This window comes from Gouania willdenowi, chromosome 17 (genome assembly GCF_900634775.1).
Source record: "Gouania willdenowi chromosome 17, fGouWil2.1, whole genome shotgun sequence".
Lineage (NCBI taxonomy): Eukaryota > Metazoa > Chordata > Actinopteri > Blenniiformes > Gobiesocidae > Gouania > Gouania willdenowi.
In genome coordinates, this window is record NC_041060.1 from 20450502 (window position 1) to 20476711 (window position 26210).

At 39.1% G+C, this 26210-nt stretch overlaps 1 protein-coding gene across 12 annotated transcripts in view; it reads right to left on the minus strand.

Annotated features, from left to right (window-relative positions):
* The window catches only part of LOC114479097 (receptor-type tyrosine-protein phosphatase F), a 255606-nt gene that overhangs the window by 80640 nt on the left and 148756 nt on the right, over positions 1 to 26210 (minus strand). For 5 of the 12 annotated variants that reach the window (XM_028472564.1, XM_028472562.1, XM_028472567.1 and 2 more), the window contains exons 7-13: positions 22440 to 22709; positions 20544 to 21125; positions 19387 to 19520; positions 18867 to 19011; positions 8662 to 8967; positions 7672 to 7865; positions 564 to 590 (exon numbers count right to left, since the gene is read on the minus strand). In XM_028472564.1, coding sequence (XP_028328365.1) covers positions 564 to 590; positions 7672 to 7865; positions 8662 to 8967; positions 18867 to 19011; positions 19387 to 19520; positions 20544 to 21125; positions 22440 to 22709 — 1658 coding nt within the window. The remainder of the gene's footprint in view (positions 1 to 563; positions 591 to 7671; positions 7866 to 8661; positions 8968 to 18866; positions 19012 to 19386; positions 19521 to 20543; positions 21126 to 22439; positions 22710 to 26210) is intronic. The other 7 variants (XM_028472571.1, XM_028472570.1, XM_028472572.1 and 4 more) reach the window with 3 other exon arrangements.

Genomic DNA, 26210 nt, shown 5'->3' on the forward strand with positions numbered 1-26210 from the left:
CGGCTATTACAATTGATTTTTGCTATTGGCTGAGAATTAGATCATGTGACATTTTGGGGACATCTTGTGTCACAAAAAAGCACTGTTAGCCCCGCCCCTTTTATATAAACTAGCACCTGTGGGCTCTACAATCTTTGGTAAGTAGGTTGGATTGAGAAAAGAGTGAATAGAGAGGTATATGGAGTAATGACTAGCTAGTTAGCATAGCATAGATTGTTCTTTAGAGATTTAATAGTATAGACTGGGCGTGTCTTAACTGCTCCAGGAGCCCCGCCCATAATCAAGGCATTTTTTTTTTAATTTCCCACTTTGTGGCAGGTCAGGAAAAGCAGGGGTTTAGTTACTCTTTACATGTGCAGCAAATTACTCCATTTTTGGTACATATGATGCTTACAACCAACTGCAACAAGCCAAAAAGCAATGTGGCACAATTTGGAGAAAATGTATTTTGTGAACCACCCAAAATAAACACACATGGTATAACAACCCAACACACACACAGCACTCGTAAATTAGAGCTTGCCCTGCAAGACGACCCAGCAGCACACATGAGGGTTACTCACATGCTCGGTGGATTCCTCAATATTCCACTGATGGGAGAGAAGACATGGAACAGGGCGGGGGGGGAGGTGGGAGAGATGAGTCAGAAACAAGACAACAGGCAGAGGAAAAAAAGCACTTGTCTTTTTTTCACAGACAGATGAATGGAGCGTCGTCTGAGTCGTGCGGTAAAACAAAAGGGTAACGGGGAGAGGGGAAAAAAAAAAAACGAGTAGAGTGATGGAGGACAGAAGAATATAAGGACAAGTCGGGAAGGATAATACAAAAGAAAAACTGCAAGTAAATTGCAAAGTGTATTATTGTTTATGATGCACTGCCTTGTTTCTCATTTGCCTGTGGAATCCAGTGAAAAGCCCTCCTCATTTAATCAGAGCTACCTCTCCACAGAGTGACATCCATCTCACTGAGAGCATAAACCATGCCGAGTCACTGAAGCCTTTCCTCCATCCTCACAGATATGGAGGGAAGGTCTTTTATTCATTACGTTTCAATATGTTTTCCAAACGTTTCCCCCTGGCTCGCCGGGCCTTGCCCGACTGATTCCTGAGGGATGTGAAAGCCCATTTTGTGCCGCAGGGCTCCGTCAGTCCTGAGCATGAAATCCTATTACTAGTGCCACTGTGCTAGGCCTTGTGACATGGAGCCCCGACCATGCAGAACACAAACGCCAGCACCACGCTCCGCAGCCGAGGAGCTTTCTGGTGGGTGGCTTGATTGACAGGGGAAGAGAGATGACACTGGTGACACCGATGATTGGAGCGAATAAAACGCGAGAGCAGAAAAAATGCCAAGGTAGGGCAAAGTCTGCGAAGGAAGCACGGGCGGAGATGGTGTCAGCAAACTATTTGATCATTAGTGTGTGCGACAGAAGACTGTAAACTGTACTGCAGGGGAGAGAGGGAGGATGTGAGGAGAGACGCTGCAAACGAAGGGATTATGACGAGGAGGAGGGCGAGAATAAAACATAACCACAGGATAAACCAAGCCTGAAACATTAAAAAGACAGATTTTACAGTCGCTTCTTTTTTTTTTTTATGTCAAGCAGTGTTAATTTTGACAAAGCAAGCACATTTTCATTCAGTTTTAGTTGTAGTTCTTTGAATAAAATGCAACTTTAGTCATCAGGGTTACTTCAAATATAGTCTAGTTTTAACTAAAATAAAGTTTATTACCATTTATCAATGTGATATGGAATGAACACAGATAGATTTGATGTGATCAATGCGTAAGATCACATGATCACATGAGTTCTGATTGGATTACGTCCCATGTGACTTAAAATATTTCAATTAATTAATGAAAAGATAAATATTCTGATATAGTTTGTTTGTATGTATTTTGAAAAAATAGTCAGAGGCTGTGTTAGAAATCGCATACTAACATACTATACACTACACACTCAATGAGTATTTATTGTATATACTTTAAGGATGATGACCATTCCTACTGAAGTATACTTCCCAAGATGCATTTTGAACCAAAAACCAGAAACACACTGAAGCTAAATATCTCCGTTGATTCGCCACCTTTGAAAGATCTGAAAGCATTTTAAGAGAGAAATTGACCAACACGTGGTCATTTGATCCATAAAACTCGTAGAAAACACATTTCATTGCGACATTTCAGAGATTTTCAGAGATCCGCCATTGTGCTCCGGACTAAACTTTTGGTTAACTTCAAAACAAGAGCCCGATGTACAAAAGGGTTAAAAAAAATAAACTAATCGAAGACAAAAAAAGATGCTTTTGTTTTGAAAGGGGGATGATTGATTTTTAGCTTGAAGCTAGTCCCAAGACGATTTTACATTCTGCTCTCAATGCATCACGGGGCGGTTTACTATGAGTAGTGTGCCCACCGTGCATACATAGGAAATGTCCTGATATAGTATACATCTGGGTATTTCTTGCTTACTCAATCTTTACTATCTAACAAAAACCATGACAAACATTTTTTTTGTCCAAACAATGAACACTGATGTTGAGCAAGTCAAGGCTTTTTGTCACACAACAAGAGACAAGGTCAGTTTGGTTGGACCCAACTTTGCATTTCCCTCCTATACCAAAATACACTGACTGCCTTTAATGTTGGACTTTTCTATTAATTGATTATCTCCAAAAGTGACGCTTTCAGAGCAAAAGGGTTATCACTATCAGCAAATTCATTGGCCAATATCTTTTGCAAACTTTTAAACCTGAGGCGGATAAGCACCTTCAAATTTTGAAGAGCGTATCTAATGATTTTTCAAAAACCAATAAATGGGATGATTTCTAACTTTAAAGAAGTAGTTATTAAAGTCTCCCCAATGCAATGCTTTCATATGATAAATGGAAGAGTTCTGCCACAGTGGTCCTCCACTTCTCATGTCTTGGCCATTCTAAGTTCTACATTTGCTAAAGCTTACTTTTGCATTTCAGCTGATAATGGTGTCTGTATGTACCCAGAAACTTCTTCTTTCCAGTGATTTAAAGTCTTTAAAACCCCCCAAAAAACGCAAAACAACTGGGTATGTTGTGATGTATAAAGCAAGTTCTAATCTTCTCCCTGTAAACATTCAAAAAATGTGTAAAAGTAGAGAAGGAAATTAAAATTTAAGAGGATAATTTGTGATGAGAAACCCACCCTTAAAAGTATGTGTATTTCCCAAGTAGGAATAACTCTGTGGAATGAGTTGGATAAAGAGACTAAAAGAAGCCAAAAACTGGGACACTTTAAAAGAATGTATAAAGACATTATCTATGCTGGAAGTATGCTGAAGAATACTCAGAATTATTCATTGTGGTACAGTGTATTTATTTTTGTATAACTATAAACAATAAATCCTTATTTGAACACTTTGTACGACCATAAACGGAAAGTATGATATGTGCTTTGTTATTTGCATGACTTTAAATTGTGCTTTACTTTTTCCTTTGATTGTACGACCACACTACTACCTTTAGAGGTTCTTTAGTGCGTCACATCTTTGAGGTCCCTGTGGTGAACGCCAGGGACACATGGCACATTAAAAACTGCTGCCTCATGCTCCCTTGATGCAGCGGGGCACTAAAGAGTAGCATTTAAGAACAGCTGCTACTTAACTTCATGAATAACGGTTTGTGATGTTGCTAATTGCTGAATTTGTTTACTGTCAACTCCTCTCAGTACGTCAATGAAGAAGTGAACATATTGAGGTTTCACAAGATTTTCAAACAGATCTTAGGCTTTTCCCTCTTTTTTATCATCACTGTTTGGTTTTGTTTTGTGGTTTCTGTATGAATCAGCGGGAGAACTTTAAAGCTCCATTTATGTTTTAAATGCCAACGCAAGCTGAAAACAAATCATAAGTGCCATTTGTGAAGACGAAATGGTGTAATTTGGAGGCGGGGGAATGCAAATAAGATGACACGGGATGAGATGTGTGGCTATGCAGACGGGGAAAGGAAAAGGAGTGATGTGGAAGAGAAGGAGCTGTCATGACTGATAGAGGGGAAACACGCTGAGGTTCTTGTTTTCACTCACTCTCTCTGTTTCTCTCTCTCCCTATGTCTTTTTTGCCTCCCCTGATTACCATTTGAGTCCAATCTTAGGTGGCCAAGGCCACAGAGGCAGTGAAGCATCACCTCACTCACACAAACTACAAAAAACGCATGAGTGGCCAAACAAAATGGACCTGGAAAGGAGTGTTGAATAAAGGCCAACTTGTGCAGGGGGAGGTCAACAGCCTTCAACTCAATTGTACTATTTTTTTTTTATCAACTTTTATCAACAAGTGTATTGGAATTATGCAGCTAATGCTTGCTGTGGGGGATTAGGGATGGAGCAGTGTGGCATAAAGCTGCTAACTCAGGCTAAATTATGGCGTGGGACAAAAAGTATGAACTGGGACAAAATTCCCATTCCTTGGCATTATCTGTCCAGACCAGCCTAGCCCACTATATTATCAGCGACACGATGTAAAAGCTGTTATTAAGTCAGTCATGCTCGAGAAAACCTTAAAAGGAGGACACTTTTTAAGCCCTTTTTACCTATTTCCTTTGGCCATTTTGCAACTTCCTTTGTCCCATTTTTTACCCCTTTTGACACTTTTTTCCAGACTTTAGCTACCTTTTGCCAAAAAATATTCTTCTTTTTAATCTATTTATTTGTTTTTTTTGACACATTAAATTTTTGTACTTTCTTAAATTTTGTTTGACCACTTTTCATCCAAATAAGCTAACTTTCACCCAATAACTACCACTCCTTTCCTTTTTCCCTACATGTTGCTTCTTTTTGTTCCACATTTTTGCCTTTTTTCACTATCGTTTGTCACATTTTTCCCATTTAAGCTACACTTTGTCATTACATACCACCTGGTTCCTCTTAATTTGCCCATTTTTTGGCCACTCTTAACTGCTTTTGGCCCATTTTAGTCACTTTTCACTCTTTTCTTGTCTTTTTTTGCCAATTTTGGCCACCTGTTTTTCTGTCTATCTCCATTCGCTCGTCAAAAAAATAAAATAAAGTAGCGGTCCCACTTTGGGTCAACGGCCCCCCGGGACGATGCCCAGTATGCCAGATGGCCAGTCCACCCCTGGTTGAAAATATGAGGACACAGCACATGCACGGTGAGCCATGGCCTCTGGTTTAAATTTAGCAGTGTGGGCTGCTGGTGGGCTGCTGGTTGAAAGGAAAAGAGGTGCTTATGTCGCCCACACTCCAGCGAGCTCTCCTGTATCTTTTCCCTGCCTTTCACATTACCATGAAAGAGGAAGAAGAAGCAACAAACAGGGAGACAAAAAGGAGGGCAGAGGTAAGAGCCGTTTTTTTTTGAAAGGATCTGCAATTCAATCAGCGCGTTCAGAATGATGATTGAAGTCTGAAGGTGACGCTTTGTTGTGCTGTAGAGAGCACTGGGAACGTTGAATATTGCTTAACCTCCAGGCTTACTGTGCATCAAATTCAGTTGAAAAGGTGGATGTGGAACAGATTTCATGACACATTATGGAAATTCTTCAGAAACAAATGACGTGGTGTGCCAACCTTGAAGAAAATAGTTTTTTTGCTTTTTACTCGTCATCAATTACAGGTGTGCATTTAGGGGATTTACATGACTCTGGAATGAGTCATGAACTCCTCTTGGCCAACTGGAACACCTACAAGCATCCGAGGAGCGTGTTGGCACTTGTTATCTTGTTTTTTTTTACCACTTGCTGGGGTTTGTGGATGGAAAGATGTGTGAGAAAAATAAGGGGAGAATTGTTCTGAAACCAGTTAGGCAAATATAGACCTTTGGCTGACTGTGTGGTCCTTGGCGTCTGGGCAGGTTCCTGCACGTTGGCCACTGAGTACCGTTGCACAGGAAAAACGATCCGATGCAATGACTCAATCGAGGGGAACCGACCTGCACGCAAGCCTCTGTTAATTACCTAACCGGCTTTTCAAGCAGAAAAAAGTCCCAAAAGAGGCCACGGCACAGAGGGGAGCAAAGGTTTGTGTGAGAGAGGAGGGAAAACAGAGGTGTGAGAAGAAACCGTCTTCAATGGTGGGGGGTGAAGCATTCAAGAGGTGTCCTGCACACTGAACTGGAACATGAGAGCTATCCAGAGTGCACGATTACAGCACCTTCTTTGTGTTTATTGTGCGAACGTGGTACAAATGAGACACGTCGAGGAGCATTGTCTGAGGAACAAGTAGGGTCATGTTCGGTTCAATTTCAACATGCAAAACTAAATTACAGCGAGCATGTGGACACGAAGAGAGAGCGCTCCCAGGAAGACAAGCCGCCACCATGTTTTGTTTCTGCCCTGGCCAGGCTGTCCTGGCTGTCATGCACACTGGCACACAGTCAGATAACGACAGCGTGGCAGTGGCGGCAGCTGTGGAGCAGAAAAGTTTGGCTAGTGTTTGGTAGCTGAAGGTACATTCTTGGTCCAGGTGTGGACACACATAAAGCCTTGCATTGTATCGCACGAATCCTCCCTTTCGCGGTACATTTAGGAGCTCTCACTGTGTAATTTAACTTAATGTTAAATTTATGTGCACAATTTGCTTTGGAGTCTCATGTGAGATGAGCCACTTTGGTAGCTTGACAGCCACATTAAAGTTTTTCATTATGTATTTATCACAGACTTTCCAGTTACACAAGTAGAATCCAATGCTCATCATTACTCGGACCTAGGATTCATCTATGTCTAGGTGACTCGAATGCAACACTCAAATGTTTAAAACAGCAGCTTTAGTTGCTTTAAAGCAGACATGGGCAAAGTGAACGCACAAAAAACATACAAAATCACAGAAAAATACACAAAAGGACTTTAAAAATACATAGAATATGGAATTGCTCCAAAAACACACAAGACAACTACAAATAAACACAAAAATAACAGAAATAAAAACTACAAACAAAAATACACAAAAGGAAAACACAAATGACTCCGAATACATACAAAACGACAAGAAAAATAGACAAAACTTACTCGAAAAAACAAAACTACACAAGAAGACAACAAATATACACAAACATACTCCAAAAACACAAAAATACAATAAATGACTATAAAAACACAAACCAGATACACAAAATTAAAGGGACACAAAGACACTGACTCCTAAAACTGAGATCATAAATACACAAAATGACTCGTAACACTGGAAAACACACAAAATGAAATAGAAATATACACAGTGACTCTGAAAACATACAAAACAACAACAAAAAAACATGAATGTTGATAATAAAGTGGCCCTCAGATCAGACAATGAGATTTGTGTGGCCCTTGTTGTAGTTACCCATGTCTGCTTTAAGGTATTCATAAATACTCTATTTTCAAACTTTTCTCCATCTCATGGTGTCACAAAGCTTTGGGGCAAAGTGGAGCCTAAACATGCAAAGGGCAATCTCAGAAAGACACAAAAAAGTAACAAGGCAGTGCAAATGTCCCTAAAGACTCCCATCTTTATGTAAATTATATTGTATAACGATGTTTTATCGTGGAAATAAAGTAGATCTTGTCACAGGTGATCCAAAGCTGCAATTACTGAAGGTTTAAAAACACGAGAATGGTGAGAATGGAGGGGAATGGGAATAAAAGACAGGGAACATAGAACAGCCAGTGACAGGCAGAGACAACTGGACCAGAGTCAGATCAGTACCTGGGCCTCTGGCAAGGCAACATCCAGGATGTTGGGCTGGCCCCGTGGCTCGCCGTTTTCAAGTCGCGAGTAGATGACCTGGTACCCTCGGATCTGTCCGTGCTGCTTTCCCTGCAGGGGCGGCTTCCAGGTGACTCGGATGGCCGTGGAATTTATGGCCTCCACCTCCAGTTTCCTCGGGGGTGCACCTGGCACTGTGAAGGGGTGAGCAGGGGAGAGAGGGAGGAGAGAGAGAGCAAAATATGCTGAGCCGGTCATTTTTCACACTTCACTGTGTTTTGTGATGAGGAGCCAAAAGCTATCAAAATAATGACTGCTGACTTTTTTTATGTAGTTGGATGTTGTTTGAAAAAAAAAAAAAAAAAAGGCAAGGTCTTGCCATGAACCTAATGATCTTCTCTCCCATCAGACACCAACATTACTCTGTTGCAACACCACCCTATGCGTGACAGCATGTGGTCTAGCAATGTGTAGAACACCCTTAATTTTACCATTAGGTAGCTGTGTTGCAGCACACTTCAAACACATCCATTATACTGGCGTCTCTCTTAGGGAAAGCCACCCTTTATCAACACTTAAAACAGAAAAACACGGAATGCGAGAAGATTAAAAAAAAAAGAAAAAAAAGGTAACAGCGATAAAATGAAGAGCGAGATATGTGTTCTACTTCTGTGTCTCAGAACAGGAGAAGAAAACAAGAAAACCAGTAGGCGATTAACAGTGAAACAGGAGAAAGTGGCACAGGAGCAATGAGGCTGAACCTGGAGAGATGTAAAGTTTTAAAGCCAGAGAGAAGGGGTCTGTAGGGAAGAGAAAAAGAAAAAAAAGTGACTCCATCACTGCTTCCAACGCCACCTCATTACCTGATAAGTGATCAAGGCGATGCGAAGAGGAAATTGTGCAGTAAAAAGTTGAAGAAGGTGATGAAAAAACAGTCGATTGGAGGAGTTTTTCAGAGCACCGTGCTTTGGCGGGAGGTTATCAACCTACCATCCTCTTTGGTTCTCATCCTCTCTGGGGCACTCTCGGGGCCGGGGCCCACATCAGTGTGCGCCCTCACCCACACCTGATACTCAGTCCACTTCTCCAGGCCCTCCAGCACGTAGCTGGTGGCGTCTGCGCCGATGTCCTTCACTTCGTGGCGCTCCGTGTCCTCTCCGGCCGAGGCCTGGTAGCTGACTGTGTAGCGCACAATGGCGCCGTGGCGGCTCGCGGCAGGCGGCGCCACCCAACTCACCTTGAGGCTGGTGGAGGTCAGGCTGACCAGGTGGACCTCCTGAGGGGGGGCGGATGGGGCTGTAAGGGAAGGGAGGGAGGCAAAAACCACACGAAGGGAGGGGGTGGATCAAGCAAACGAAAAAAAAATCAACTAAAACAAACAAAAACAAAACAATATTGAGGAAGCTTTTTGTAAAGAAGCCAATATAAAAATAATAAAAAATAAAAAAAAAAAAATATAATAATAATAATAAAAATAATAATAATAATAATAATAATAATAATGCAACGATTTTATATAGTGCTTTTTTGGGACTCAAAGCCGAATTGTCTAGTTCTCTACATCTCTGATTGATTACAAAAATGGGCCACTTTTATCACAGTAGGGGCCACAAACATGATTGTTTGGTCTACTTTTATATCAGCTTTTATAAAAATGACCAATTTGAGCTTTAATCCAGTAACAAACAATTGTGTTGTGTATTTTTGTTGTCCTTTTGTGTATTTTTGTGCCATCGTTGTGTCTTTGGAGTCATCTTTTAGTGTTTATACTTGGAGGGCCGCACAAAATTAGACAGTTTCCCGTGATGAATATTAAACACCAGGGTTGGGGTCAATTATAATTGCAATTGCGTAATCGGCAATAAATTACAATTATGACATAATTAGAATTGTAATCGTAATTGAAGAAATATGTTAACTAATAACTAATTTTGTAATAGTAATTGGTATGAAAATGCGCTAAAACCTGTTAATGACAATGTAATTAAATGCACAATTGAGGAATCATGTTACAGTTTTAATGGCTTACACAAATGTAGTTAACAAATATTAAAATATGTTTCATATCAAGGTTACCTGTCAGTTCTCTTGAGGATCATTTTACCATTTAAAAAATAAAAAAAAATGATATTGAGACTGACAGAAAAAAGGCTCAGACGCCCACAACAAAAATATTAATACCAATATTTTAATTGATTAGGAAGCCTAATAAGGCTGAATTTAGATATGGGTCAAACCGACCCCTGCAAACACAAAAGGATAATTAAGATTTATGGGATTATTTATTAAAGGCTCAGTAATTGTTCATGTGGATCTTGTTGGGTTCTTTCTTTTTTACTATGGACTTTATATTGTGTTCAGCGCTTTGAAATGACTTTGTTGTATTTTGCGCTATATAAATAAAGTTGAATTGAATTGAATTAATTGTGATTCACTATATTTGACTTTCAGAGAAAAAATAATAATTGCAATTTTAATTGTAATTACAAATGCTGGTCACCTCAATCATAATTGAGTTGTAATTGGACATTAAGATGTAATTGTAATTTAAAAATGTAATTGACCCAAACCCTGTTAAACACTAATAAATCCTTATTTGATGACTCTCTTTTCTCATTATCAGCCACATATGCCTCCATGTATCAATAGGCTGTATTAAATGATTAATCACTTCCATGTATTATGATTAGATAAATATGGCTGATTCACAAATTATTATTCAAATGTGCATTTTTTTATACTGACCACAAAAAGCTTCCACACTAAACACTGCTGCCTCCAGACTGAGAAACTGAAAGCAGAGGCAGGCTGTGAGCCACATAAATGCCAAAGGTCATGGAACTAACAAGGTGAGGTGAACGCAATGTATAATAAAGCCACATTTTAAACACAAGTTGGCCCCAAGTGCCCTTTTTTTGGTAGAAAAGATCTGCTCCGCAAATGTGTGAACGTGTAAACAAGTGAGAAAACATATCTTGGAGCTGTTATGTAATGATTTTGAGTGTTAGAGGAGAAGTCGAGGATATGAAAATAATAAAAAAAAGAGCATTGTTGGTAAAACAGAGACAGGCTGGGAGTTAGGCGTGGGCGGTACAACTTTCAAGCGAGCTCAGAGAGGAGAGAAACCTCCCGTGGAGCAGGAGGGCAAAAACGGGCTTGATCTGGATTTTCAGTGGGGCCTTACGATCCGTCTGATGTTTTTGGGTTAAAAGCAGGAAGTGGCAGAAAGGTTGTGATACCTGGCTTGTGGAAACCAGGAGCTCTAGTGACTTCGCTCTCTTTCCGTCAGACTGAATGTTGGTCCACTAATATGGAACATGAGCTGGATTTAAACTAACTAGAGAAAGGTGGTGATTCTGTACGCTGCTGAAATGTTAATGTGCAAATATCATCATAAAAAGCCCACATTTTAGGACTGCATTTGTTTGAGCTCAACTAAATACACTGTTTTTATCAATTATCAAAGAAAATGTAAAAATGTAATTTAATTTAATTTAAAAATAAATAAATCTGTATTTATTTATTTATTTATTTTAACCTCACTGAGCTACCACTCGTGGTTTATGGATGGTAAATTGTCTATAACAGCGATTCTCAACTGGGGGGTCGGGACCGAAAAGTGGGTCGTGGACAGCTGGTCAAAAAAATAAGTAAAAAAAGGTTACTTATTTTAAACAGCTATTTTTGAAAAACTTCCTTTGGTTGGTTGAATTCTAAAAAAAAAAAAGTGGGTCGCGATTAATTGATTGTGGCAAAACGTGGTATATAGCTTGAGATATGTATATATATGAAATAAAAACAAAAAGCTCAATGTGTCAAAAATATTAATAATTATAGTTTTTAACTGACAGTTCACCTCTAGTTGTTAGGTTTCAGAACCACAACCGTGACTCTTTTCTCTCACAATGTGTAAAAGCCCAAATGTTGCACCTTCAGTCTCAGTGTAGTGTTATACAACAGCTAGAGTGTCTACAAACTGCTCAATTCTCGAGTCTGGAGGATGGAAAAAGAACCAAAAAAAAACTAAAAAGCTATGAAACACTTTTTGAAGTGACAACAAAAAGACTTGGAAATAAACGCAAGTGCATTCATACATTTCATGCACGTAACTGAATCACAATTTACTCAATTCAACTATAACAACAACAAAAAGGAGCCACTTCAAGGGGAGAATGAATGAAGATTGAAAGTGAAGTGTTTTCAAAGGATGCTGGTGACTTTCCTTTCAATGAATCAGAGCAATGGACAGTGAGTGCAAATATGACTTTAACAAGAAGACGAGTGAGGGAAACTGCTGTATGCTGTTTGTGAAGTGAAACGTAAGGTGAGTCTCCTCGAGTCGTCCCTGATCTGGGACATTAAAGATGCAACTAGCACAAAGGTTAGCTGATGCCAGCTACTGGGAATGTGGTGCTGAATATGAAGACCGCTGAACAACAACAACAACCTGAAATAAATTAAGAAATCCTATCGCAATTGCACAATGGGGCTCGTAGCGTCAGGGGTCACGGGGTCATTTGTGATAAACACGAGCTTCAAGGCCTTCTTACTAGATTGTACTGAGTGTGCGTTCCAATTACATAGTACGGATAGATTGAGTACGTGAAAAATACCTGGATTTATACTAGGGCTGAACGATTTTGGAAAATAATCTAATTGCGATTTTTTTTCCTCAATATTGCGATTGTGATTTAATATGCGATTATTTTTTCATGGGCTTCTTGTGAACACAAGCAATAAATCAACCTGTTTCATAATAAACAATTTCAGATATATTTAAAATGTAAATAAATAAATAAATATAAAATATACATTTTAAAGCTCACATTACACCAATAAAGCAAACAAATCTGTGGCTTTACCTCTTCAACATATCTAACTAACGTCACGTTTCATGAAACATGTAAAAATGTGGACTGCACTTCTTAAACACTCTGAACTTAACAGGACAGTACAAGAAAAAAATTAATAAATAAATGTTTTTAAAATGCAGCCTTTGAGATTACAAAATCGTGTCTTATGATATCATAACAAAATCTCAAATGCAATTAATCGTTCAGCCCTAATGTATACTATATCGTATGCACGGTGGGCACACTACTCATACTCAACTGCCCCATGATGCATTGCAAGCGGAACGAAAAATCGCCCTGGGACCGTCTTCAAGCTAAAAGGCAAACATGCCATTTCAAAATAAAAGCACTTCTTCTTGTCTTCCATTTGTTATTACTACTTTTGTAAATAGGTCTCTTGTTTTTTAAAAAAAAAAAAAAGTAAATAGGGCTTCTGTTTTAAAGTTAACCTGAAGTTTAGTCAGTAGCACAATGGCAGGTCTCCGAAAATGTCAGTGTGAAATGTATTTCCGGAAGTTTTTATAGCTCAAACTACCTCATGTTAATATTTAAAATGCTTTCAGAAGTTGTAGGTTCCAAATGTATCTTGGAATTATGCGTCAGTGGGAACGGTCCATCCTAATTATACTAATAGTATATAGTAGACAGTATGTACTCATTTAGTGTGTAGTGTGTAGTACGTTAGTATGCTATTTCGAACACAGCCAACGTTTTAGCTAAAAAACAATGAAAAACAGTCATTCGCTTGCTTGTCTTTATTTCTCTACTTGAAATGAATACATGTCACTCAAATATATGCATGCTCAAAATACTATTTCAAACTACGGCAAATACAATTTAGATACATTTGTGTGTTCATTGAATGGGGTCAATTATACCCCATTCAATGTTTATCATTCAAAAAAATAATAGTTGGATTTTTCTTTGTTTCATATTTCATGACTTTTCCTAATTTGATGGGTACAAATATCACTACCACATTGTACTTGACAGTTCAGGGTTAAATTGACCCCAGAGGAACATCAATGCATGCAATGTTCAGCACATTGGGAAAAAAAAATAATCAAGACAGTTTTATGCTTAATCAATTATCAAATTAGGAAAAGTCATGAAATATGAAGCAAATGAAAGTCAACAATTCTTTTTGGAATGATAAACATTGAATGGGGTCAAATTGAGGCCAAGGCTAATAGGAATAGATAACAATATATGCCAGTATATATCACTGTGGACAACAGTCCTTCCTGGTAAACATGGTTTTTAGCTTGTGCTAACAACAGTTGTTTTGTGAACGATTACTGGTAATTCAACATGCTAGCTTAAAATCTACTGAAGCAGTGCGGACGATAACAATGTCATTTATTAAAAACGACAAGGCTGATAGGGAACTTTTACAACTTTGATCCCTGCGAATTACACAGCTGTGCGAGCACCTCTGGCAGGTACCGATACAGCATTCTGCACATCCTCTGCTTCAGTGTTACGATGAGATCTGAAATGAAAAAAAAAGAAAAAAAAAAAAAAAAACAAAAATGCATTTAATTACTCCTAAACATGTTTGTGAAGCCCACAGATAAGCTGTATGATTGTGTAAAGTGATGGTTCTGAAGATTTTTCTGAACAAAGATGTTTAACTGTTAATAAAATGTATTCAAAGTATGAATTTAAGCTGTAGTTGAATAATTACGTGTGTGTATAAGAAACACTGGTGAGAATTGACGTCATCAGTCACTTTACACACTCATCACATATAGACCACCTATAAAAATAACAATATAACATTATATATAGGGATGTAACGATTCACTCAACTCCCGATACGATTCGATTCACGATAGAAAATACTGTACTATTTTCCTTTTATTTTTCATTGTCAAAAGAATCCCTTGATAAACTATTCAAAACAATGCAATTTAACTAAAACTAAATCTTGAATGAAATAAATAAAGGAATAAAACAAATGAAGAAGAAGCCTATTCATTTAAATTCTTGTTCTATAGTAAACAATGCAAAACTGCATAATAGTTCTTTTTCTTTTTAAAAGTGCAACTGAAAATGTATTTTGTACCTTAACAATTGGACTTCAGAAAAAAAACAGTCTGCACTGTATTTAGGTCAGATATTTGTTTGGACCAGCAGAGGGCGCTGGTAACCCAGTGGTCGGCTGGGAGCAGCTATTCTGTGCAGTGAAGAAGAGATGCTATGCTAGCAGACAGAGCTAATAGAAAAACGTGACTTTTACAGATATTCATGTAATATTACAGATATTCTTTCGGTGCTAAAGGGGTAAGGAATCATTTATGAACATGTTTAAGAGTAGAAGGCGGTCAGAAAGAAAGTAGTAGCAGATTCTGCCCGCTGCCTCAGCATTTGGACAAGAGAAGGATAAATATATAGCGCCCTCTGCTTTTTTAAAAAAAGTACTGCGATTCAATTTTCAGAAAATCGATATGAACCGTGATACCAATGAATCGATTTTTAGCTGTCTTACGATTAATCGTTACATCCCTAATTATATATAACAATATAACATTTATCCTTGCGCATAGTAATGAGTAAAAAAGGCCCCAAAGCTGAACTAAATTACTACTATAGTGGTTCTCAAACTGTGGGGCGCACACATTTTTATTTATCATTATTACTGTTCTAAAATATGTAATTGCACATTTTATTTTTTTATTCTTTTCAATGAACATTACATTTTTGACTCTTTTTAACTTTTAACGTCAGAAGTTTGAGAACCACTGCTCTACTGTAACACAACACGGATCAAACATGGACACACGGACAAATTCAACGTGACACGTACGTTAAAAAACGACTTACGCCGCTCAGGAAACTCACCTAGTTATGACTGCTGTTGGGTTTATAGCAGTAAAATCCGTGGGTCATCTTCTTTTTATTTCTTTTCCCTTATTTTCTGACAGCGCTTCCATGCAAAGTCAACGGGAGAGAGGCTCTGTTTATCACAAATGACTCCGCGAACCGTGACTTAAAGCAAAAAGTGGGGTTTATCACACGGCCGTGCTCATTTTGTTGGTTCCGAATAAGTAAATATTTGATTGTAAAGACAAGCACGTTAAAACACTCGTACTTTCTGTCTCAAGATTAGCTTTAATAGGCATCACAGTCCTTAGCAAAGCCCAAAGGAGTCTTATTCATTTGCACAAAAGGTCACATCAGCATTACACTTCCACACAAGGGAGAGAAGGGTAGTTACTATTAAAGTGGACAAATGTCATCCCTCCTTTATATGTTAGGAAATACAGCATTTAATCAGAAAACCATGTTAACTGCATGTTTTTCTTATAAACAATGCAGAAAATATATCTTAAGGTGTAGAATTAGTTTGGTTCTAATTTATTGCACGGATTCATAGGCTATGATTAAACAATCATAACCTCATATTATTTAATTTACTCTCACTGCTTTCCCAGTGTAGGGGAAACAATTAGACTTTACACCAGTGTTTTTCAACCTCGGGGTCGTGACCCCATGTAGGGTCGCCTGAAATGTCCAGGAATTGATCAAATAAAAGAAAGAAAAAAAAAACCATACTGTTTAAACAGGGTTCCTACAGCTTTCGTCAAATTTAATTCAAGACTTTTTAAGACTTTTTATTGCAATTTGAAATTAAATTCAAGACCAACTTCACAGTGAACACAATTGGGGAAGAAAAAACAAAACAAATCAATTACATAGGGTTAGGGTCATGTTTTTTTTTCTAGTGTCGAGTGCAGACGTGCAAATGGCGGCTCCCAAAGCAAACACAGAAAAATACACAAAATATAAATATATATAAAATATAAATATATAAAACAACAACAACAAAAAAAGAACATTAAGAAAAGTCTAAAAATCTTTGTTGGACAGGCAATTTTTGTTAAATTTACATTTTTTCATATTGTCTATGCATTTAAAAAAAAAAAAAATGAATGTTACCATTTATAAAATGTAAGACTTTTGAAACAATGATTTAAGACATTTGAATGACAATTAAGGCCTTATTTTTAGATTCATTTATTTAATGCGTTTTAAGACTTTAAGGATCTGAGAGAACCCTGTTAAAATTAATTTTTTTTTCTTTTTCAAATGAACACATAACACAGTAAATACCAAACCACTGTATTCTATAGTTGAACTTTCTCAAATGTAAATCTATTTCAAATAAAATGCAATATAAAATAATCTTGTCACTTTGTGCACTAATCCCGGCTGCTCTGTATTTTTAACACACTTTAATAAACATCATCAAAAACTCATTCTAGAGGGGAAAAAATGTCCCTGGGGTAGCCAGAAATGTGTGATAGGGTCAAAAAAACAAGAGTGTATCACAACGACACCTGCCTGCACTTGACAATATTTTAATTTCTTAAACTTGACATGTTTTGATGATTCTTCCCTTTATAAAAAAAAAAAAAAAAGGCATTTAATTATCTTATTCAAATGTGGTCCCTGATGGTGTCGTCCACCTCCGACCAAATCAAGAGCTCCAGCTAGATGTGGTTAGTCAAACACAAACTCAACACTAAACAGAAAACTTAAAGGGGGGGAGGGGGGGGGGGGGGGGGCACATTTCTGTGCATCGCTCTGACTTTTAACTAAATGATGATAAGAAAACTAAACAAATGAATGCAGCCCTACAAAATGTCACACATTTGCATTGTCTCTGCCACATGACTTTCCCATGGCATTCCCCCCCCCCTCCATCCACCCCCCCTCCCTCCACTGCATCATATCACAAGCTCTATTCACCTCTGTCAGCAGGAGGCACAAGGACACAGACTCATTACCACTCACCAGCTCTACTTACAGTGATTTGTGCAACGTGAGAGGTCAATTTTCAATTATTTTGACTTGTCTTAATTTGACGAAAGCTTACAGCTTGCCATAATTTCTTTTTTTTTTTCCCTCTCCTCATGTTTCTGTCTGGAAGGAATTCTTTAACACTGAGCGTTTCGGCTTAAGCGTTGCGGTTTCGGTGTCGGAGTTTTTGCTGATCCCTGTGAAAAGTTGTTTCCTAAAACTGAACTCGTATAATTGTGGTTGGATTCTTTGGTAAAGGCATAGACGAGCCCTACGTTGATCCTAAGCATCAGTCCACGGACAATCAAGGCTTGTTCTAAAGGCTCTATACAGGCTTAAATAAAGCCAACCAAAATCTTGGCCTATTACCATGCTACAGGGTTTAGGTGGAAGCTCTTGGTAGTACTGTGTGGTTCCAACAGGATGCACAGCTACACGCAATTATAGAGTAAAAAGGCTGAAAACCTTCACAACTAAATTGACGTAATTATTCTTATTATAATTTGAAATTTAAATCACACTAAATGGGCATGAGAGGTTTTTTATTTCTTGAGTTAAAACCTAAAGCGATACGCAACCAATCACATGAATGCATATTAGATGATCAGTCTAAAGCTGAATAACAAACTGTTACTAATTAGTGTCAGAAATGTCTTTGTAGTCATTTATAATAACTTTTAGCCTTCAAACACATGTAATATCTCTATAGATTATGTCAGGCATGCTCCGGACCGCTCACCTCTTATCGGGCAGCGATTCTCAAGTGGGGGGTCGGGACCTAAAAGTGGGTCACGGAACTGTACTGGCTGGGCCGTGGTCAAAAATAAATACATATTTAATGTCTCTCATGTTGGACTTGTTTTCATTATTTTGAAATCAACTTTTCTTTTGACAGGCATGCTGTGAAATGCATGTTGAACAGGACAATATATATGTATGTTTTTTGTTTTTTTTTAAATATATGCGTGTTTTCAACAGCTGTTTTTGAAAAATTTGGTTGCATTAAAAAAAGATGTTAGTCCTCTAACTTCCCTCATTTTTAGATGCAGTGTAATGAACCCCTATGTAAACATTTTTAAATCCCCCATATTATAGAAATGTAGTGAACGTAAGCACATGGGATTCAGTGGCAGATTCAAGGGTAAAAAGATCTGTCAAGCTGGCCAAGAGTGACATTTTGAGTGCTGTCACTGTGAGAACACGGACAGGCATGAGGCAAAACAACTTGGCACAAGTCACGAAAGTGGGAACATGACACATCAAACATACCTTAGACACAGGGCCCGACATCAGATGGACCAGCGCGACTGTTAGTGTTGATGACATTAGGAGGGAGGTGGTGGGAGCATGAGGCTGACCATGACGGCTGCACAGTCAGCATTTTACGCTGCACTAAAATTGCCTTGACATTCAAGTTGCACACCTTTGTCTTTTTTGGTTTTAAAGCACTCTGAAATCAAACTTTTGTCTGCCTAGCTCAAGAAATGGGACACAGAAAAAAAAAAAAAAAAAAATGGAGATAAGCACTGGACTTACTGGACTGAGCAGTTCGAGCCTCGATAGGTTGGGTGTAGACACCCAAACCCATTTCAGAGCGGGCAGCCAGGGAGAAGCGGTACAAAGTATCAGGTTTTAAACCCTCCACAGCGTAAGAGCCTGCTGGATTGAAGGACACACGTATCTGAAAGAATAGGAAACAAAGAAAATGTCACAAAAGCTGCATGAGATTAATAGTAACAGACTAAACTGCCATTTTCAAAACTCAAAAACAATTTTCCCTCTGGTTTAAAGGGGGGGGAGGGATTAGTGATTCAACTAAGTTGAATGGAAGGCCACAGCATCGAGAGGCAACTGAGTGTTGGCTGCAATAAAAATTCCTCACCACCTGGGGAGCTCTACTCTCCATTCGGAGAAATTGCATCATAAAAACACAACGATTTATGCAGTCTTAAAATAGAAGGTGATGGAAGAAGAAAAAGATTTAGAAAATTGATATGAGAATAAATGCTGTGTGGAGAGAAAAGCCCATTAAATAGTCACAAATTATTATTCTAACCTTGTTGTCTGAACCGTCCTCCCAGTACGTCAGCTCATACTTAGTGATGGGGTCCTGGACGGGCCACAGCCACGACAGCACGATGCGTGTATCCAACTCGGCCTCAGCCTCAAAGCTGGATGGCTGGGCAGGGACTACAAACACAAAGAATAGTTACTTAATACACTCCTTTACCTCTATGACAGGGATAGGCCACTTTTTATTACAGCGAGGGCCACAAAGATGTCCTCGTCTGAGCCAAGGGCCACATCTTTACAATTCATGTCAGCATTTAGATGAATGGCCAATCTGAAATGGCTGCATGTGGCCCCCAGGTCACCAGTTTTACCATGTCTGCTCTGAGTGTACACAACACACTCTAAAAGCTAGCATGCACATGAACTAGCACAGGGGTGTGAAACTCATTCTGGTTCAGGGGCCAAATATGGACCAGTTTGATCAAAAGTGGGCCGCAGATGCCTTTGTTTTCAATATCAGTCCCTGCAGGATCTTCACTTCAGAACATCTTGGATTTGTAAAAAAAAAATGACTAAAACTGAGCAGCAGATTAAACATTTTTTTAATATTTAAAACACAAAGAACAAAAGTCATATTTTATGGTTAAAAAAAAAAAAAAAAAAATCACATAAACTTGTCAAGAGAAATCTTTCTTTTTTTAAGTTTTACCAGTAATCTGCTTTACTGTTGTTGCTTTTGGTTTGTGAAATCTGTATGTATGAAGAATATGAAAAACAAACATCCTTGATTTCAAAAACTGTTCAAAGCATTCCCTTTTGACTTTGAGCTACAGGAGTACAGGAGGAGCTATTATCTGGGTCCTTTAGAGGAATTTTGTGGAATTGTTTGTGAGAAATTGCAAGATTCATGAAAAAATTTCGAGTTATTCCCACAATTTACAATTAAAAATGACTGCGTTCTAGTGATATAAGAAAGGGAAAACTACAAACCCTTCAAATTATTGTGGAGTTTCACTAAAATTGTGAATTTGAATTAGTTGGTAATCACACAATAATTCATGTTTTCTCATTTCTACTGTCTCTTCTCTTGTGGGCCAAAAAGAATGCTCCAAAGGGACAGATTTGGCCTCCGGGCCTTAAGTTTGACACAGGTGAACTAGCACCTTGCTAGCACACGGTCAGACTCAGCTGGCTGCTTACCTCCCTGCTGGGTTTTGACTTGCAGGATGTCAGAGGGTGGTCCATCACCGACAGAAGTGAAGCCCAGCACCCTGAGGCTATACGTGATGTCAGGAGTGAGGCCTGAGATGGTTGTCAGGCTGCTGTCGTCCGTGTTGTGTTTTTGCCAGGCGCTCAGTGGAGCCGTCATGTCTGAGCTGTAGTAAACCCGGTAGCCCCTGATTTGCCCGTTGGGCTCCTCGGGTGGTGCCCATTGAACCAGCATTGTGCTGGCGCTGAGCATGCGGGCTTGGACTTGCAGAGGTGGTGAGGAGGGGGCCTGTTCCCCGGTGCGTGTCTCCACCGCATCGCTGGGAGGCCCGCGGCCAATGTTGTTGACAGCCATGACACGGAATTCATACTCCGAATATGGGCTGAGACCTCCTATGCTGTACCGCGTCGTAGCCACACCCTCCACTTCCTGGAAGCCATTGTCTGAAGACTTGGCTTTGTACTGGATCATATAGTAAGACACAGGCTCTGGGTTTCCTGAGTCCCACGTGAGTGTCACACTGGTAGCTGTGGTTTCAGTCACAATAAGTGAGGTGGGCGGTTTTGGTAAGGCTGAGGAAGGAGAAGAAAGTTTTAGAATCAACTTTAAGAAAGATGCGATGGTACAAACATTTTGTGCTGCACATCCAATCTACTGAAAAACTGTAAATGACATTCGGTCAGTTCATTCCTGAATTTGTGACTTACCGAAGCACCGAAGTAATAGTTTCAAAGATTATTCTCACTGATCTGTCAGCAGATTCAGCAAAATGAACAGAAATACATTGTGATGTCCCAGTTTTGAGTTCTCACATCATTTTCATTGCTCTCACATTACTGACTATCCAAGAAAACCGCCGACAATTTATGATGTGTGGGATGCAAATGGTAGCTCAGTGAGGCTTTTATGAGGCTTTAGATTACTTTTCTTTCTCTAATGAGTGACATTTAATGTATTAATATGCAGTGGAAAAGGCTACACCCACAATGAAAATATGTAGTGATATAAAAACATACATTTGCATCCCTGCATTAGTGCACTTGAACCAAAAAACATAGTTCTGCGTACATACTGTACATGAACTCAACCGCGTTTTATGGAACTTTTCACCTTTTTTGTGTAGTTTATTCCCATTTTTTTGTTGTTTCTTCTATACAGTATGTTAAAGACTGTTTTTATTGAACATGTTTTTGGTCCATTAACAACAAGAAACACTTGGGAAAGAGGATTAGCATTTCTTTCCTTCTGCTATTACTGAGCCGAACAAGCTGTAAGGTTTGTTTTCAATATCATGGTTTTTGGTTTTATATTCACTAACATTGTTCTTTCTCTTGGTCAATTTAATTAGAGCTATTGTCTTTTTTTTTTACTGATGTTCTAATTAGTGAAACAATGGTTTTCGAGACACATTCATCAATTGTCCTTGGAAAAGGACACGCTAACCTCTGTGGTTAGCATGCTAACGGGAGAAGCAAAATCCTCTTAAGTATTATATCAATGACAATGTCAAGGTTAAAGTTGATGCTCCCACTTGTTTTTCCAACCATAGACTTAATAATAGAGAATAAATATTGGCTGATGGCCTTGCAACACAGTGCACTCAGCAGATATCACAGCACACGGACTATGTAAGTGGTATATTACTTTTTTTTTTTTTTTAAAAGTTGAATTTCAACAAGAAACATTAAAAAAAATCTATAATACAAGATGTTCAATCAAACTCTAATATTAAACATGATTCAAGTGAAAACTATCTTTTCTTTACCCGTCAGTCAACCTGCCATACAAGTATGTGCAGGAAGTATCAGATGTTCAGTGACTCACATCAACAACAGGTCATTGACTTGCATAGACGAAGACAAGAACCTCTCTGGAAAACGTCTTACCTTTGACAGTGACCTGAGCTGTGGCTTCAATCATGCCAAGAGGCGACATGGCAACACACGTGTAGTTCGCCGATTCTCGGATATTGGTGACCTCAAGCACATTGCGTCCCAATGGCATATCTTCTTCCTTGGTAAGTTCCGTCACTCCCATTGTCCACTTAACATAGGGCATTGGTGAGCCAACGGCCACGCAGGTCAGGTTCACGCTGCCGCCTGGCATCACCTCTTGGTTTGTAGGCGGGATGGAGAATCTAGGAGGGACTCTTCGCACTAACAGATATAAGGAAAGATGTGAATCAGTAGGTGGTTATGGTGGATTTTTTTCATGTAATCTTAGTAGCTTTTTCTCCATATATCAATGCAGGACTAAAAGCTAACTCAGGAAAGCTAATAGAATGAAGGGCTGATCGCTTTTGTCCAAATGTGCAGGCGAGCACAATGGGAATAATAGGACTGTCACAAAATGGCTCAAAAGAAATCTTTGAGGGGGATGTCTTATCCTCATGCCTACAAAAGCGAATATCATCAAAAATAGCCCAGTTTTACTGGAGAATAAGTCTGGACTTCTTTTGTTAGAGTGTCAAATGGTGAGAGTTGCATCATTGAGGGACCCTGTGGAGATGCCATTGTTTGATTTCTCTTCTGGCTCCTTCTACTCAGGGCATCTCTCTCTCTGTGTCTCTCTCTCTCTCTCTCTTTGTGCAGTTCTGATATGCAGATAGGCTGACATTAAAAGGGAGTTCCCATGGAGACAAGAAGGGCCCGTTGACGTCGCCAGGGACAAGGCAAACACCAATGCTGTCGCTCTGTGCAACACTGAGAAGCTGGCCAAGAATAAACAGACAGCCAGCATTTACATACACCTTGTTTTGCATCCAAATTAAAATGCACAAAGAATCCCTTGAATATTTGCCCTTAAATTATTCCTGGGAACTTTGTGGCCACCATTACAAACTCTTCCACATGACATGGTAAGAAAAAAACTTGACATGTCCAACGTCCATCAGTGTCAGACTTGTTTGATAGAAGACAGCATGTGAGTGGAAGATGGGAGGACTAGTTTAACCTTCATTATGTAGGAAGGGAAGCCAGGCCAAAAACTTTACTTGAATACTGAAGACACTGACAAATACTGGTTGGATGAACTTCACACAGCTCCTTTTCCCCCAATGATGAGCCACATTTTTCTAACTTTATCAGAAAAAAGCTCTTCACTGTAATTGCTCTTTTAAACCAGTCTACAAAAAATAAAAAATAAAAATAATATTTCAAATGTGCTTCTACATCCACCTTGCCTTAACTCCTCCTCCCTCCAGCCCTAGATCTAATTTGAACCAGAACGTTGTTACAGCCATGCTTGTTATTCCCTTCATTATGTGGTGAAATGGAAAAACACAAAAGCACCTTTTGAGATTCCAGTCAGGAAAAAGCTAGCACTCTGGTCCGCACTATAATAATGGGAACTTGCTTCACATTCATCTGGATTTTCCCATAGTAATTAAGGTGAGTTTGTAGTTTTATTAAAGAGATCCGTGTGTGGCATCAGAAATTGGCTCACTTTTACAAAAAGTTATTACATTGCATTCCAGAGCCACAAAGTAATCATGTAGGTTTGGAATATGGCCTTTTGGAATCAGAACAGCATCATTCTGGCATTAGAAACATCAACGCTGCCAAGGTTGTTGTGAATGGTGGTGATATGCTCATTTTGATAGAAACGACATATCAACACAAAAATGGATGGCTGAATGATGTAGAATGTTTTCTCGGAAGAATGGCTGATTTGAACACGGACAGACTGAGCAGGGTTACCAGCCTGGGAACAGAACAGAGACGACATTCTCAAGCAAAGCATGCAGAGGAGCTGAGGAAAGATGTGGGACTGGATAACAAGTCTGAGTATGCTAGAGGGAAGATAAGGGAGGGACACGGTCCAATTTTCTTGCTTAAATGACTGAACATCTGATTTCCAGTATGACTAATGCACAGCATACTTTTTTTCTTAGAGACAGCTGCTTTGTGAAGGACGTGTCTGTATTGCCTTGATGCTGATGACCACCTGTGTCTTCTTCTCACTAACTGCTGCAACTCTCTCTAACCGCAGTGACTTTCTTTTTTCATAAATTATACTTGTGAAAAAGACAAACCTGAGAGAAGTGGCTATAATGCCAAACCATTAAACTCCAAGTATCTGTTATTCTTTCATGATTCCATGGACTAAACAGTGCTAAGAGCAGTCAGTCAATGGGGTCTGTGTATATTGAACACTTAATGTTGTGAATAATTCATGGCGTGCGGTTAAGTTTGGAGAGGTGCTGTGGAACAAAATGACTAGAGGGCAGGTAATTGTTATCGATTCCCTGCAAGCCTCTCTCCTGTTGAGAGCGGCTGGGAGAGATGGGTTTCGGGACTCTATCAAAACCACAAAATAAGCCCTGTCTCCACTCTGCCGGCCTGCTTGCAGGATACCAATAAATTTAACGGTCTTGACAAAGTGCCCAAGGATAGCGAACCTGTTCACTCAATCAATATCTGGCATAAACTGGCACACAGTCAGCAGGCTTCCAGGTTTCCTGGCAGGTGCGCTTGGGTCACCATGATGGCCCATCATCCTCCCCGTCAGCACGCTGCAAGCTCATTCTTAAATATTTTACAGGTCAGCTCTTTGCTTGGCAGCATAATGATGTAAAGGATTTCCAAAACACTTTCTAATAATAGGAAAGTGTATGAGTGAAACATATTAATCAGACACTCCTAAAAAGAAAACATCAGCTTGTACCCCATAAATACTGTTTGGGTAGTTTTAGTCATTTCAAGATTAAAAAAATAAACTCCTAAGATCAGACTAAATTTGAAAAGGAGGGAAAGTTAAATGAAACAGATTACCTTGAACTATAATTTATTTTTCTAATTATCTTGCAAAGAAAAGTTAGCTAAATACTACATATCTGATCTAAGGGGGCTGTATTAGTACACGTTAAAGAGTAACTAAACCCCAAAGTTTTGGTTGAGGTGCATCGAGGCGTGAAATTAAAAAAAATTGCCTAAGTTATGGGCGGAGCTCCTGAAGCAGTAAAGTCATGCCCAGTCTATATTATAAAATTGAAAACGAACAATATATGCTATGCTAACTACCTACTCAATACTCACTATACCTGTCTATTTGCAATTCTCTCAATACAACCTACTCGCCACAGATTGCACACAGGTGCTAGTTTTTATAGGAAGGGCGGGGCTAACATTAGTGGTTTGTGACATAAGAAGCCACCAAAATGTCACAAACCACCATCCACAGCCAATGGCAAAGTTTTATTGTAATAGCCAGGTTTAGTGTATTTGCCAAAAATGAAATACTTTTACAAAAATGTCAAGAATCAATCAACAACACTACTTATACCCAAATATGTATGTTTTTAGCACAAAGAAAGAGGTTTTGGGGTTCTATCTGTACCCTGAGTTCATGAATGCCAAGTAATTTTTTTTTGTTCATATCCAGCATTTATTGGCCCTGTGATAACCTCATCTAACATCCTTCATTAGGTTGGCATCAAGGCTATTCCATTCTTCAGTGCCTGGGTGGAAGACGCCCACAATAACTGGACAAACTCCTCTGAGAATGTCTTTGTCAACTCTGATACCTACAGTATGTCCCTTGAAGGGAAACAGGGGTGTTGTTGCCTAAATACCTGACAAATCCTGTTGCCAACTGAATACTGGAATAATCCATCACACATGACTGACGTGCCAACCGCGTAGGATGGAAAGATGAGG